General features: G+C 39.0%; 1 protein-coding gene across 4 annotated transcripts in view; it reads right to left on the minus strand.

Annotated features, from left to right (window-relative positions):
- Positions 1-300: 300 nt before the first annotated feature.
- AKAP7 (A-kinase anchoring protein 7) overlaps positions 301-13,844 on the minus strand; it is a 163,351-nt gene continuing 149,807 nt past the window's right edge. For 2 of the 4 annotated variants that reach the window (XM_051855333.2, XM_070073554.1), the window contains one exon: positions 301-1,450. In XM_051855333.2, coding sequence (XP_051711293.1) covers positions 1,248-1,450 — 203 coding nt within the window. In that variant the 3' untranslated portion in view covers positions 301-1,247. Of the gene's footprint in view, positions 2,333-13,844 lie in introns of all 4 variants that reach the window. The other 2 variants (XM_051855334.2, XM_051855332.2) reach the window with 1 other exon arrangement.

A 13,844-nucleotide genomic window follows, 5' to 3' on the forward strand; every position in this document is an offset into this window, starting at 1 on the left:
CCCCTTTCACCTTTGCTATCCAAGTCACTTCAGGGACACACAATTATCTGTTTATAAGATGCTGCTTAGCTTTTTTTTTTAATTTAATGATTTGTTGTTAATATCATATGAAGCGTGCTGATTTGAAATGATTTAAAATTCTAAACTTGAGGGTGCCTTGGCAACTATACTATCTTAGTATGAAGGACAGGGATATAAAAGTGAAGAAACAGTGAAATAATCAGGGCTCCTGCTTATGGCTTCATTGTCCCAACACAACTCCAACAACTTCCGTGAGTGAAGAAATAAATGAGAAAAGGCAACAAGGGAAAACAATGCATTTATTAAGAGACATGAAAATGCATAAACTCATTTATAAATAAATGCAGTATAATATACCCTGTGAAAAAATAGCTAAAAATCCATGAGCAAAGTGGAGTCTATATTTGAAATGATTACATATTTGATGTCCAGTCATTTCCCCTTCTGTCATGATTTATTAGTAGCAGCAATTTCACAATGACTTGAAAAAGCCATTACCAATAACCACCATTATAGAACATTTTTCAAGAACGCTCTTTAAAAATGAATCAGTGCAAACAAATTTGGATTACCAGGGATATGGTAAGACCTGGGCCTTAACCTCAAAAAAGTATAAAAAAAAGTCCAAAACATTCATTCATGAAGAAATGAAAAAGCAAACTTCATTTTGATCAGTGAAAAATAACACATATGGATATTATATATCCATATATCCATATATCACTTAATCAGTAATTGCAATTATTACATTTATAAATCTTCTTTCAAGTACTAATGTTCAATAAACATTCAAATTCTCCTTAAAAGTTACACTAGATATATAAACATGGAGACAATGCTTATCTTGATTTAACAACAGCAATCAGATTAAGAGAGGGCAGGGGACCCTAAAATAGTGTTGGGTTTGAGTTGTATTGTTGTTGTTAGTCTGTAAATAATTTTTCACAGTCTGTTTATACCTGCAAGGACCCGAGGAACATCTCACAACAGCTAATTAAGAAGTAATCTCTATGAAATAACATTACAGAAAAAAAACATTTTAAGACACAAGTTTAGCTAAAAGGGGGGGGGGCACAAAGTCAGTATTATTTGGCAAGAAATTGTTAATTCCTTACCAAGTATTGGTTTGCTGTTGTGCAAACACTACCAGAACAGTTCTTTGGCATTCACCAAAGAGCTATTTAGTAATCTGAAAATATATCATAAACTATTTTATCACGTAGTGCTTACGTCAAAGTCATACTGAAATCAACATCATTTCCTTGATTATTGTGAATAAGTCTTTCTTCAAAAAGCTCCCTCCTAATTTTAGCCTGAGTCTCCGGCTTTAATAAAAGTTCCTTTATCTGTTTCACTTTGGACTTCAATTTCATTCTTTCTCGATGTAAAGCTTCGTTAATTAAGTCTTGGATTTCAATTGGTTTCTTGCCTAAGGAAAAAAATTATACAAAAAATTTAACATACAAATGTCAATGGAAAACATCAAACATGGCACACTGACTTATCAAAATAGGATTAAAAAAACCTTTAAAATGTTGCTCACATTTTATAGAAAAGGTTGCATTTTGCCAAAAATATATAAAAATATATACATCAAACATAATTTACTGTAAATCAGGATCAATGCATAGTGACAGCACACTTAGGACAAACTCAAAATATTAGGGACTAACTGTACAGATGGATAATCTCAACAATGATTCTTTTACGCTTAGCACTTGAGAGCTGTGTGTGAGTTTTGGCCTCAGATAAAATAGTTGAATGCCCTGCTAAGCAATATAAATGGCAGGATTCCATTTATGGCAAGGCCTCTCCTATGGCCTTTAATCTGAGTCCAGGAGGCATAACCCAAAGTCCCCTCTCTCCCTTGTGCATAGCTGAGGGCACATGAAACGCGGGCCATTCTTCTTTCATAAATTAATTTCCTCGGCTAGTGCCAGCACTCTTTCTCTTCTGTTGTGTTCCAGAAATGCAAACACGTCGGTCATGAAAAGTAGTAGGCAATCTCCACGGATTGGACACGAGACAAACAGCACACTGCAAGTCAGTCCCTGGACTCAGCAGAAGGGAGCAGGGATGCTTTCCACAGCGCAGCGGGAGCCTGTGTTCCGGCCTCATTTCCTGTTGTGATCACTGTCATTGCCATTCCGCTCAGCCTCGCCAGTTTTCACAGAGCTCCCCTCCCCTGGCTGCTTTTTGTTCTGTGTTTCTTCCAGATACTGCTGCACAGCCTTGAGCACCGCATTCTCCACCAGCCTCTTACTGAGCCTCAACAGTTCAGCATCGTCAGGCTCCCCTCCATCCTTTTCACCTACATTCCACAACAGAGAAGAGAGGTCACTGAGTCATATTGCCATAGAAACTCGGCATGCAAGGCCCAGCTTGTTCAGTTAGTGAAAAAGATCAAGTGTCCTTAAGTCTGGTCAATTAGATCTACAAGACTAGGGGGTTGACTTTTCATTTTGTATCTGCAGAAGCAGGAGTCTGCCTATTCCTGAAGTCTTTGGGTTGAAAAGTAGTTCACCTCTCACAATCTGGGAAATATGCTAGCTAACAATGATGGCAGCTCCCCGTTTCTACATGGAATTTCTGCTGTTCTCTCATTCAAGGCTAATCACTACTATTAAAGTGCATGTGCCCCCCACCTGAGTTTACCAAGGACACTTGTGCGTGCCTTGCCTTCTCCAAGGCTAAATCTCAGCTAATCTAGCTTTCCTGATCATGTCATCACTTAGGATTTTAAAATGTTTGGCTTATAGTTTGAGTGTTAAATCCTCCACCTTCCCATGAAGACAAAGGCAGTTACCACTGTTAGGAACTGGTTGAAAATCAGCTTGTAAAACGAATATTCTTTTTATTCTCAGGGCTATCACTGCAATTTAAGAAATAGGACTTTCTTCAAAGAAGAGTTAGGCTCGTGATGATAAATTATTAGATGTTAATACTTTACAGCTGTTTTTCTTCCCAACTAGCAAAGATCTAGGTTTAATTATCCCAGTGTTCATTTCACTATACAAGAGCTGGTTCCCAACTATTCTCATGCGACACACATTTCCCAGCCACTCTCTTCCTTGTCTCCTTTAACTGGGAAAGCAGCTCAGCCTTCCATCCAGGCCCTCATCTCGCTCTATTAAGCTGTAGCCCTGGGCAGTCAGATGGTTGGAGGCAAAGAAGTCATCAGAATGCCCACACATTTGGCAAGCTCAGTTTTGGAGATCACTCAGGGGCTTCAGAAGGCAAAGCCAGTCATGCACTTGCATCTCTGATCCTAGTACAGGCAGACACAAAGGGTGTGAGCAGGAAGCTTTTCCATCTTCTCATGTTAAAAGCATTGAAGAGGTATGCCCAAGGTGAGACCCAGCCCAACTTTCCTTCAGAGCCCTACCACTTGTCTGTAACACGTGTAGGACCAAGTCTACCTATAACCAGTCCTGTTCTTCCCAGTGACACCCAAGTAGAAGGGAGGATGGGTTAAGGCCCAGACAGAGATGCTAATGGTAGCAGGCTTTCCCCACAAATGTGACAATATGGCACCAAAGACCCAATAGTGCAAGATAGAACATTTGCAATAAAAAATGTGTTTAGAGTTGAATAAACTTCAACTCAGTGATAACTGTATATAACATACTAAAAACAAATGTCAGGATATTATTAAAAGGAAGATAAAGAAAATAATTAATAATGTCACTTAATTGGGAGGCAAGTTTATATTGCAGTAAGAATGAGTATATTGCTTAATACTTAAAGGACTTTATCTTACTCTCACAACACAAGTGCTTATGTTGTATAGATAACATCACCAAATATGGTACCTAAAACTACTTACCTAAGGGCTCTTCACATTTAAAAGGGAAAATCAAAGTTCAAATGAAAGAATGCTTGTTAACTCCACTGGGATTGGGGCCGGCACTGTGGTGTAGTAGGCTAAGCCTCCATTTCCCGCACCAGCAACCCATATGGGCACCAGTTCCTGTCCTGGCTGCTCCTCTTCCAATCCAGCTCTCTGCTTATGGCCTGGGAGTGGAAGATGGCCCAAGTGCCTGGGCCCCTGCACACACATGGGAGACCTGGAAGAAGCTCTTGGCTTTGGATCAGCCTAGCTCCTGCTGTTGTGGCCATTTGGGAAGTGAACCAGCAGATGGAAGACCTTTCTCTTTGTCTATAACTCTGCCTCTCAAATAATATCTTAAACACACACACACACACACATACTAGAACTGGCTCTCTGAACTTGTCACTCTATTCATGTTGTGTTTCTAGGCCAGAGTTCCTGTGGGCTGTTCCTGAACCTACCAGCTTTCTCTTGGGTAAGATACCAGGGCTGTGGCATTTGAATTTAATTAATAACTCAATCTCCAAGATCCCTCTCAAGTCTAATATTGTAATTCTGTGATTTATAAGGGTCCACAATGAAGTGTTCCTGTAACTTTAAACATTAGGAGATTTTAAAACACAAAAAGCTTCCCCAAAAAATGCTAATTCTCCCTTCTGGCTGTCCTATTTTTGTTTAGCTTTCACTATTATGCAAGTCAATCAAGCTCAAAACAAGACTGTCACCATCTTTGTGTTCCTTTCTCATCAACCCACTTAATACTGAGCCCTGTCAATGTGGACTTGACAGTTTCTCCTTTCTTCAATGCATCTGGTTATCACACCTCTAGATTAACATCTCTAAAATACCCCCAGACTTTCCACTCTACAGGGAAAGTTAAGCTTGTCTTCCAATGCTTTCCAAAATTTGTCTTTGCAATCTGACCACCTCCCACTGCCTCACTGCCATACACAGTTTTCAACATCTTTTTAGGGGACTCCACATCATTCCCTGTTTCTAAACAGCCCTCCCACTCTTTTAACAATTAAAATCAAACGCCTCCATGAGCCTTCCCAGACAAGCCCAGGTGGAAGTGATAAGCCTCCACTGCGTTCCAGTAATTCTAAGCACATGGAGAGTACACGGCCACTTTACTTTGAACAAATGTGTGAAGGGGATGTACTGTATGTCCAGAGCTTTTCCAGATTACAGGGATAGTGCAATGCATAAAACACATCTAACTGGTTTTCTTAAACTGTTAAGAATTTACAAACCTATTTATTGATGTCTTTATTCAGCAGCTGCTGATTTGGTATCAGATGGCTTCACTGCTGAATTCTACTAGACGTAAAAAAGAACTAGGTGCTGACACTGTGGCATAGTAGACTAAAGCCTACACCTGCAGTGCTGGCATTCCATATGGGCACCTGTTCGTGCCTGGCTGCTCCTCTTCCCATCCAGCTCTCTGCTTACGGGCCTGGGAAAGCAGTCAAAGATGGCCCAAATGCCTGGGCCCTTGTACCCATATGGGAGACCCGTAGAAGCGCCTGGCTTCAGATCAGCTCAGCTCCAGCACCTGTGGCCATTTGGGATGTAAATCAGCAGATGGAAGGCTTTCTCTCTGTTTCTTCCTCTTTATGTCTATAACTCTACCTCTCAAATAAATAAAATCCTTTTTTTAAAAAAGAACTAATTCCAATAATTTCTTCTCAAGCTATTCAAAACAATTGAAAAGAGGGAATCCTCCCAAACTCCTATGAGGAAAGGATCGCCTTAATTCCTAAACAAGAAAAAGATACAACAGATATTGAGAACTATAGATCAATTTTCCTGATGAACAGACACAAAAATCCCCAATAAAATGCTAGCTAATTGAATCCAGCAACACATCAGAAAGATCATTCACCTGGACCAAGTGGGATTTATCCTGTATGCAAGGATGGTTCAACATTCGCAAATCAACATGATACATCACATTAACACACTGAAGAACAAACCATATGATTTTTTCAACAGATGCAGAGAAAGCATCTGATAAAATACAACACTGTTTCATGATGAAAACCTTAAGCAAATTGGGTATACAGGGAACATTCCTCAACACAATCAAGGTAATCTATGACAAACTCACAATCAGCAACTTATTAAATTGAAAGCTTTCCCACTAAGATCTGGAGCCACACAAGGATATGTAATCTCACTATTAATATTTAATATAGTCCTGGAAGTTTTAGCCAAAGTCATCAGGCCAGAAAAAGAAATCAAAGGGATACAAATTGGGAAGATGAAGTGAAACTATCCATATTTGCTGATAGCATGATTATTTAGAGGGGATCCAAAAGACTCCACTGAGAAATTATTTGAACTAATAAATGAATTTGGTAAAGTGGCAGGATATAAAATTAACACCAAAAAATCAACAGCCTTTGTATACACGGACAATGCCACAGCTGAGAAAGAACTTCCAGGATCAATCCCATTCACAATAGCTATAAAGAAAATTAAATACCTTGGAATAAATTTCACCAAGGATGTCAAGACCTCTACAATGAAAATTATAAAGCATTAAAGAAAGAAATAGAAGACATTAAAAAATGGAAAAATCTTCCATGTTCATAGATTAGAAGAATCAATATCATCAAAATGTCCATACTAAAAACAAAAAAAGTCCATACTACCAAAAGCAATTTACAGATTCAATGCAATTCCTATCAAGTACCAAGGGTATTCTTCTCAAATATAAAAAAGATGCCAAAATTCATATGGAAACACAAGAGACTTCAAATAGATAAAACAATCTTAAACAATAAAAACAAAGCTGGAGGCATTACAGCACCTGATTTCAAGACATATTACAAGGCAGTTATAATCAGAACAGCATGGTACTGGCACAAAAACAGATGTGTAGACCAACAGAACAAAACAGAAACTCCAGAAATCAATTCACACATCTACAACCAAATGATCTTTGACAAAGGAGCTAAAATCGATCCCTGGAGCAAGGACAGTCTCTTCAACAAATGGTGCTGGGAAAACTGGATCTCTGCATGCAGAATTATGAAGCAAGACCCCTACCTTACACAAAAATCCACTCAAAATGGATCAAAGACCTAAGTCTACGACCCAATACCATCAAATTACTAGAGAACATTGGGGAAATCCTTCAAGATGTTGGCATAGGCAAAGTCTTCTTGAAAAGACTCCAAAAGCACGCATAATCAATGCCAAAATTGATAAATGGGATTCCATCAAATTGAGAAGCTTCTGCACTGCAAAAGAAACACTCAGCAAAGTGAAGAAGCAACTGAAAGAAATGGGAGAAATAATTTGCAAACTATACAACTGATAAAGGATTAATATCCATAATCTATAAAGAGCTACAAGAATCTCAGTAACAACAACAACAAAACAATTCAGTTAAGAAATGGGCATAGGACTTTAACAGGCATTTTTCAAAAGAGGAAAGTCAAATGGCCAATAGACATATGAAAAAAAATATTCACTAGCCATCAGGGAAATGCAAATCAAAATCACAAGGACATTTTACCTCACTCCAGTTAGAATGACTTTCAGACTGAAATCAACAAACAACAAATGCTGGATGTGCTACACACAGAAACATGGTCATCACCCTGAAAGAAGGTAAAGGCAGAAATTCTCCCAATAAAAGTATAAAGGAAATCCAAAGTAAACAATAGGAACATTTATGGGAAAATGGAAGGGCCAAGTTGTTATTTATCAAAAGTCACCTTGATTGTAAATGGCCTCAACTCTCCATTAAAAGATACAAAGTGGCTGAATGGATTAAAAAACAAAACCCATCTATGTGCTGCCTACAAGAAACACATCTCACCAACAAAGATACCTGCAGACTGAAAGTAAAAGCATGGAAAAAGATATTCCATGCTAACAGAAACCAAAGAGCTGGTATAGCCATAAAAATAATCAGACAAAACAGACTAACACAAAAACTGTTAAAAGAGACAAAGAAGGGCACTATGCAATGTTTAAGGGATCAATTCAACAGGAAGATGTGACTATAATAAATGTATATGCATGTAATTACAGGACATCTGGCTATTTAAAAGAAATGTTAATGATTCTAAAAGAGACACAGACTCCCATATAATAGTAATGGAGGGTGTCAATACCCCACTTTGAGCAATGGACAAATCAACCAGATAGAAAATCATCAAAGAAACAGCAGAGTTAATCAACACTACAGACCAAATGGACCTAATGGATATCTACAGAACTTTTCATCCTACAGTTACAGAATACACATTCTTCTCACCAGTGCACAGAACTTTCCTTAGAATAGACTACAGGGCAGGCCATAAAGCAAGCCTCAGCAAATCAAAAAAACTGAAATCATACCATGCATCTTCTCTGACTACAATGGGATGAAACTGGAAATCAACAACTCAAGAATCTCTAGGCCATATGCAAACACATGGAGACTGAACAAGCTCCTGAATGAACAGTGGGTCATAGGAAAAATAAAAAGAGAAATCAAAAAACTGTTTATGAACAGGTTTTTTTCCACAATTTCATTGAACTCTTTACTTAGATATAACCTTCTGTGTATAAAGTTAATTGAAAAATAGATTTTAGTAAAAAATAAGAAAGGAATAGGAGAGGGAGAATGGAGCAGAGTGGGAGAGCAGGTGGGAGGGTGGGCACAGTGGGAAGATTCACTGTGTTCCTAAAGTTGTATTCATGAAATGCATGAAGTTTGTGTATCTTAAATAAAAGCTTTCTGGAGAAAAAAAAAGAATGACAGACTACTATAGTTTTAGTGATCTGTGATTATCTTAAAATTTACTATTTATGAGTGAAATGGACATCTTTCATTTGACTATTGTTTATGGTCCTTCCTACTGAACTTTGCTGTTATACTTTTTACTTGCTGAACATTTTATTTAGAAGAATGCTAAACCTTTATAATGTAAATTAAAAATATTGTCTCAAAAATAAGAAAGAAAAAAGAATGGAGAAAGGAAAGGAAATGAGGGGCCGGCACTGTGGCATAGCAGGTAAAGCCTCCTGCAGTGCCGGCGGCATCCCATATGGTGCTAGTTCGAGTCCTGGCTGCTCTACTTCTGAGACAATCTCTGCTATGGCCTTGGAAAGCAGTAGAAGATGGCCCAAGTGCTTGGGCCCCTGCACCCACAAGGGAGACCAGGAGAAACTCTTGGCTCCTGGCTACAGTCGGCGCAGCTCCGGCCATTGCAGTCAATTGGAGAGTGAACCAGTGGATGGAAGACCTCTCTCTCTCTCTCTCTCTCTCTCTCTCTCTGCCTCTCCTTTTCTCTCTGTGTAACCATCACTTTCAAGTAAAATAAATAAATCTTAAAAAAAAGAGAGAGAGAGAGAAAGGAAGGGAAATGAAAAGAGAAATGAGCAAGAGGGAGGAAGGAAGGGAAGTATCACGATATTCTTAGAATTCTAACTACATGGAATCTGTTCTCTTCATATTAATATCACATTAACATGAGAAATGAAGAGAAAAAAACTTGAAAAACATCCACATTCAAAACTGTATCTACTTTGCTTAACAAACCTGGTCAATAAGAAAATATCTGAACTATGGAACAAATATTTACCACCTATAATAACTAACTAATTAACTAACCTAACAATCGAAGGAACAAGCAGATTTACAAATCAGTCTTACTTCTGCCCTGGACGGCAGCCTCCCCTTATGATTTCTGCAAGGCATTCGCAAGCTGTTAACATGAGTCCCCAGAGAGCCTAAATGAAGACTTACCACAGAACCCTTGAAGAACAGAGCAATTCAAGAATCTCTGTCTTCACTCCAGTGGGCCCCTATTTGTGTCCCCACAGTCAGAAGACTTAGTTTGATTTAGTAACAAAGAGGCATGTTGACGCCCTGTTTTTCTTCTTACTTGCATAAGGTTGCATAAGGTGTCTCTCAGTAACCTCAGATAAATGCTTACATTCGTTTTAACTAAAGCCTAGGTAACAATGGCAGCTCAACACGTGTCTACAATGCACACAAACCACCTTTTGATTTTTCCAAAGAAAGTTCATACAAAAAATATTCCTGAGCTAAGCAACAAACTTGGTAAGAACAAAATATTCTTTCTTGGTCTAAATGGCTTACTTCATATACCTACTTAAAATGAGAAATAAACCTTTGTCTTTGACACTGTTACTTTAGAAGTCACCTCAAGACTATCCTTGATATGTTTCTTAGGACAATACTACAAGTATAATTTCAAAAAGGTAATAAAAATTTTTAAGCTTATTAAAAACAACTATGTCCCTTGAAGAACAGCCTTAAGAATTTTCAGCAAGCATCAAGTAAGCAATTCCATGGTCCGTGAGAGCTGCTGCACTATTAGTCCATGGTTCCCATTTGTAATTCAGTCTGTAATACCAATCCAGCATGGCAATAAAATTAATTTTTGTGGTTATAAAAAAGAAAATAAATGAATTCCTCCATGGTAGCAACAATATTTTACACCTACTAGGATAAATTAAGGTCAATTTTAATGTGGTTTAGCCAGTCTGATACGTGTGTTGTGTGCACTGTCCCAACAGTACCTTAACTGATAACATATGGAAGGCTCTGGAAACCATCCCCCCCCCCCCAACCATTGCCAGTATCTAGGTGCCTGTTTGCCCCACAAAGAGTAAATCACACTACTTTTTCTTTTTTAGGAGAAAGAAGAAATGACCAGAAGGGAGAGTATACCCACATTAAAATGAGAACATTAAAACATCCAAACACTCAAAGTTCTCACTTGATCGCATCCCAACTATAAAATTAGCCTTTGGTTCGACAAGCAGCTTATCATCACTTGCACAACTTTGCACTTCCTTTTCCCAAAGCAAAATTGTGTCCTCCTCAGAGCGTTTTTTAGAGCCGGTGCTATGGTGTAGTGGGTAAAGCCTCTGCCTGCAATGCCGGTGTCCCATATGGGCACCAGCTCGAGTCTTAGCTGCTCCTCTTCTGATCCAGCTCTCTGCTATGGCCTGGGAAAGCAGTGGAAGATGGCCCAAGTCCTTGGGCCCCGCACCTGTGTGGGAGACCCGGAATAAGCGCCTGGCTTCAGATCAGCCTGGCTCTGGCCATTTGGGTAGTGAACCAGTGGATTGAAGACCTCTCTCTCTCTCTCTCTGCCTCTGCTTCTCTGTAACTCCGCCATCCAAATAAATAAATAAATCTTAAAAAAAAAGTAAAGTTTTTTTTTAAACTGAGCTCACCTTTTATCTGAGTAGCTGAAAAGCAGCAATAAATACAAACCTGTCAGCAATCTGAAAAGTTGAAATAGGTCAGGCGCTGTCAGCAAGTTAAACTGACATTGTCCCAGGACTCTGTCTGCCAACTGTATTCGCTTCAATAGTCCAGGAAATAGAGTGCCTATAAATGTTTCCCTTTCTCTTGTTAAATACCAAATACAATACACCTGAAAATTATATAATTAAAATGCTAAAACCCTGTTTTAGAATATTTTCTAAAATATAAATATCAAAAGGGAAGGATCCATGCCTCTGTAGGTCTCAGTCTGGATTCAGTAGGACGGAGTAAGCAGAAAAACGACAACGCTGTATGTACCTAAGGACAGCCCCCAGGTTCTGGAGAACACTGTGCACCTCCCTCCATCCCTCTGTCCACGCCACTTCTGAACTGGAGAGGAGAAGGGGTAGAGGCTGCTAAACTGAGCATCCAGAGCAGCCTTGACAGAAGCAAGGCACAGAGGAGGTCCCAAAGGCCTTCAAACTGGCAGCCGGAGTGGGCACACTGACCATTCAGGCATCCCCAGCCACAGCTGTGGTGCCAACAGCTACGAGTCTCCAGGCCTTTGGGTGCAGGCACGCCCAGAGTCTTCATTTCCTTCCATTGTTCCCCAAGTCTCTGTCAGAAGCCAGCCTCCAGATCTGCACATCCTGGCAGGAATGCCCAGTCACATGGTTTAAGATGATTCCTATAATTACTGTACTCTCAAGAGTGCTTTTCCTAGAGTTGTAGCAAAGATGGGATGAAGCATATTTGCTGGTGTTTATTTACCAAACAGCGTAAGTACTGTCCTGCTTCCCTTTTCCTGATATCACCTAATAGCCCCTTGGAGACATTTCTCTTTTTTAGCCTGTAACATTGATTCTCTGAGTTTATAACATGATCCACATGGCTCTCTATACAACTCCTGTTGTTACGTCTCATTATAAATCTTAGAAAGTCCTGATGGTGATATGACAGAAGTCCTAATGTATGTGCAAGTAGGGAAAAGCATGACATGCTTATGAGTTTTGGCATCTTCTATCTGCATGGCCTTGTCCACAACCTCTCCATGGCTAAGCTGTATTATCATCAGGATGATAACACACCTTGCACTGATGTTATAAGGATTACAGATGAAGGATGTAAAATGCCTAACACTGTGCCTGGTAGAATCTCAGAATGTGGCAGTTATTTTATTAGCACATTTGATATGTGAACTAGGATTAAATCTGTATTTAACTTATTGTAAGAAAAACAAGCCCAATTTCTGCTAAATACCTATCATTTACTTTCTCAATAAATACTCCATTAAGCACCAACTATGTGCCACTACTAAGTACTAAGAATGATTAAGATAAGGTCTCTGCCTACAGAAAAGTGAGTATGGAACAATATACCGAATGCTGTCATACAGTATGTTCAAGGTCCAGTGGACTTGGAAAGGGGTAGCAGTTCCACACAGGAGATATTTCAGCTCAGTGAATAAGTTTCTCAGCATGGGGAAAGAGTGAAGGGGAGCAGCGAGGTTTTCTGGGTGTAACAAAGCAAGAGCATGCATAGAGAGCATGAAAATACACAACATATTTGGAGGACTAGAAGTCCTTACACAGAACTGGCCTACAATTCAAAGAGCCGTGGGTGGGTGGGGAAAAGAAAGCAAGAAATCAGGTAAGGGTAAAGAACTCTGTGTCCCATGCAGTGACGTCTTAGGTCATTGTACAGGCATTTGGCGTAGTAGCTAAGTCATTGTTTGTCATGTCTACCTCTCATATCAGAGAGTCTGGTTCAAGCCCTGGCTCTTCCACTTCCAATCCAACTTCCTGCTAACACACAACCTGGAAGGCAGCTGATGATCACTCAAGTATTTTGGTTCCTGTCACCCATGTGGGAAACAGGCCTGAGTTCCTGGTTCCCAGCTTTGGCTGGGGTCAGCCTTGCCCATAGTGGGCATTTAGGGAATAAACTAATGGATGAGAGGATTCTCCATGTGTCATTAAGTAAATAAATAAGTAAAGAATTCTCAGGTCAAAAGAGCATCTTTGAAACCTTTAGCTAACTTCATGTTGACTGATAAACACGGAATGATTCCCACAAAAATCAGCAACAAGCCCAAGACGTCTGCATTTACCACTATGGTTTGGCATTGCACTATATTTAGGCAAAAAAAGTCAAAAAAGAAGAAACCTGACTCTACTCACAAACTATATCATAATCTACCCAGAAATCCTAAAGAACCTACTTAAATATGTTTAGTAAGGCCAACAGTTACAACCACTGTATAGCCCCAAACAACTGAATTTTTTTAAAAATACATGATTTTAATGCATAAAATACTAAATACCTAGGGATAATTCAATGAAACGTGTGCAAACACAACCATTGCAAAACTTCTCAAGGGAAATTAAATAAGACTTAAATAAACGCAGGGAGAAACTATACTCATGGATCAAGAGACTCAATATTGTTATGATGTCAATTCTCCCCTAAGTGCTTTATAATACACAGCAATAGCAATAAAAAATAGCATGCATTTTCTGTAGAAATTGATATTGGTTCTAAAATTTTACATAAAAATGCAAAATAAGTAGAACAGCCAGAACAATTAAGCAAAGTTGGAAGACTTTAACTACTTGACTTCAAGACTGACTCTGAAGCTACAGATATACAGACAGTGTGATATTGATATAAAGACAGGCACATAGATCAATAAAACAAAACAGAAAATCCAGAAATAGACTCACTCAAATGTGGCTAACTGATTTT

The sequence above is a fragment of the Oryctolagus cuniculus genome, chromosome 5 (genome assembly GCF_964237555.1).
Source record: "Oryctolagus cuniculus chromosome 5, mOryCun1.1, whole genome shotgun sequence".
Classification (NCBI taxonomy): Eukaryota; Metazoa; Chordata; class Mammalia; order Lagomorpha; family Leporidae; genus Oryctolagus; species Oryctolagus cuniculus.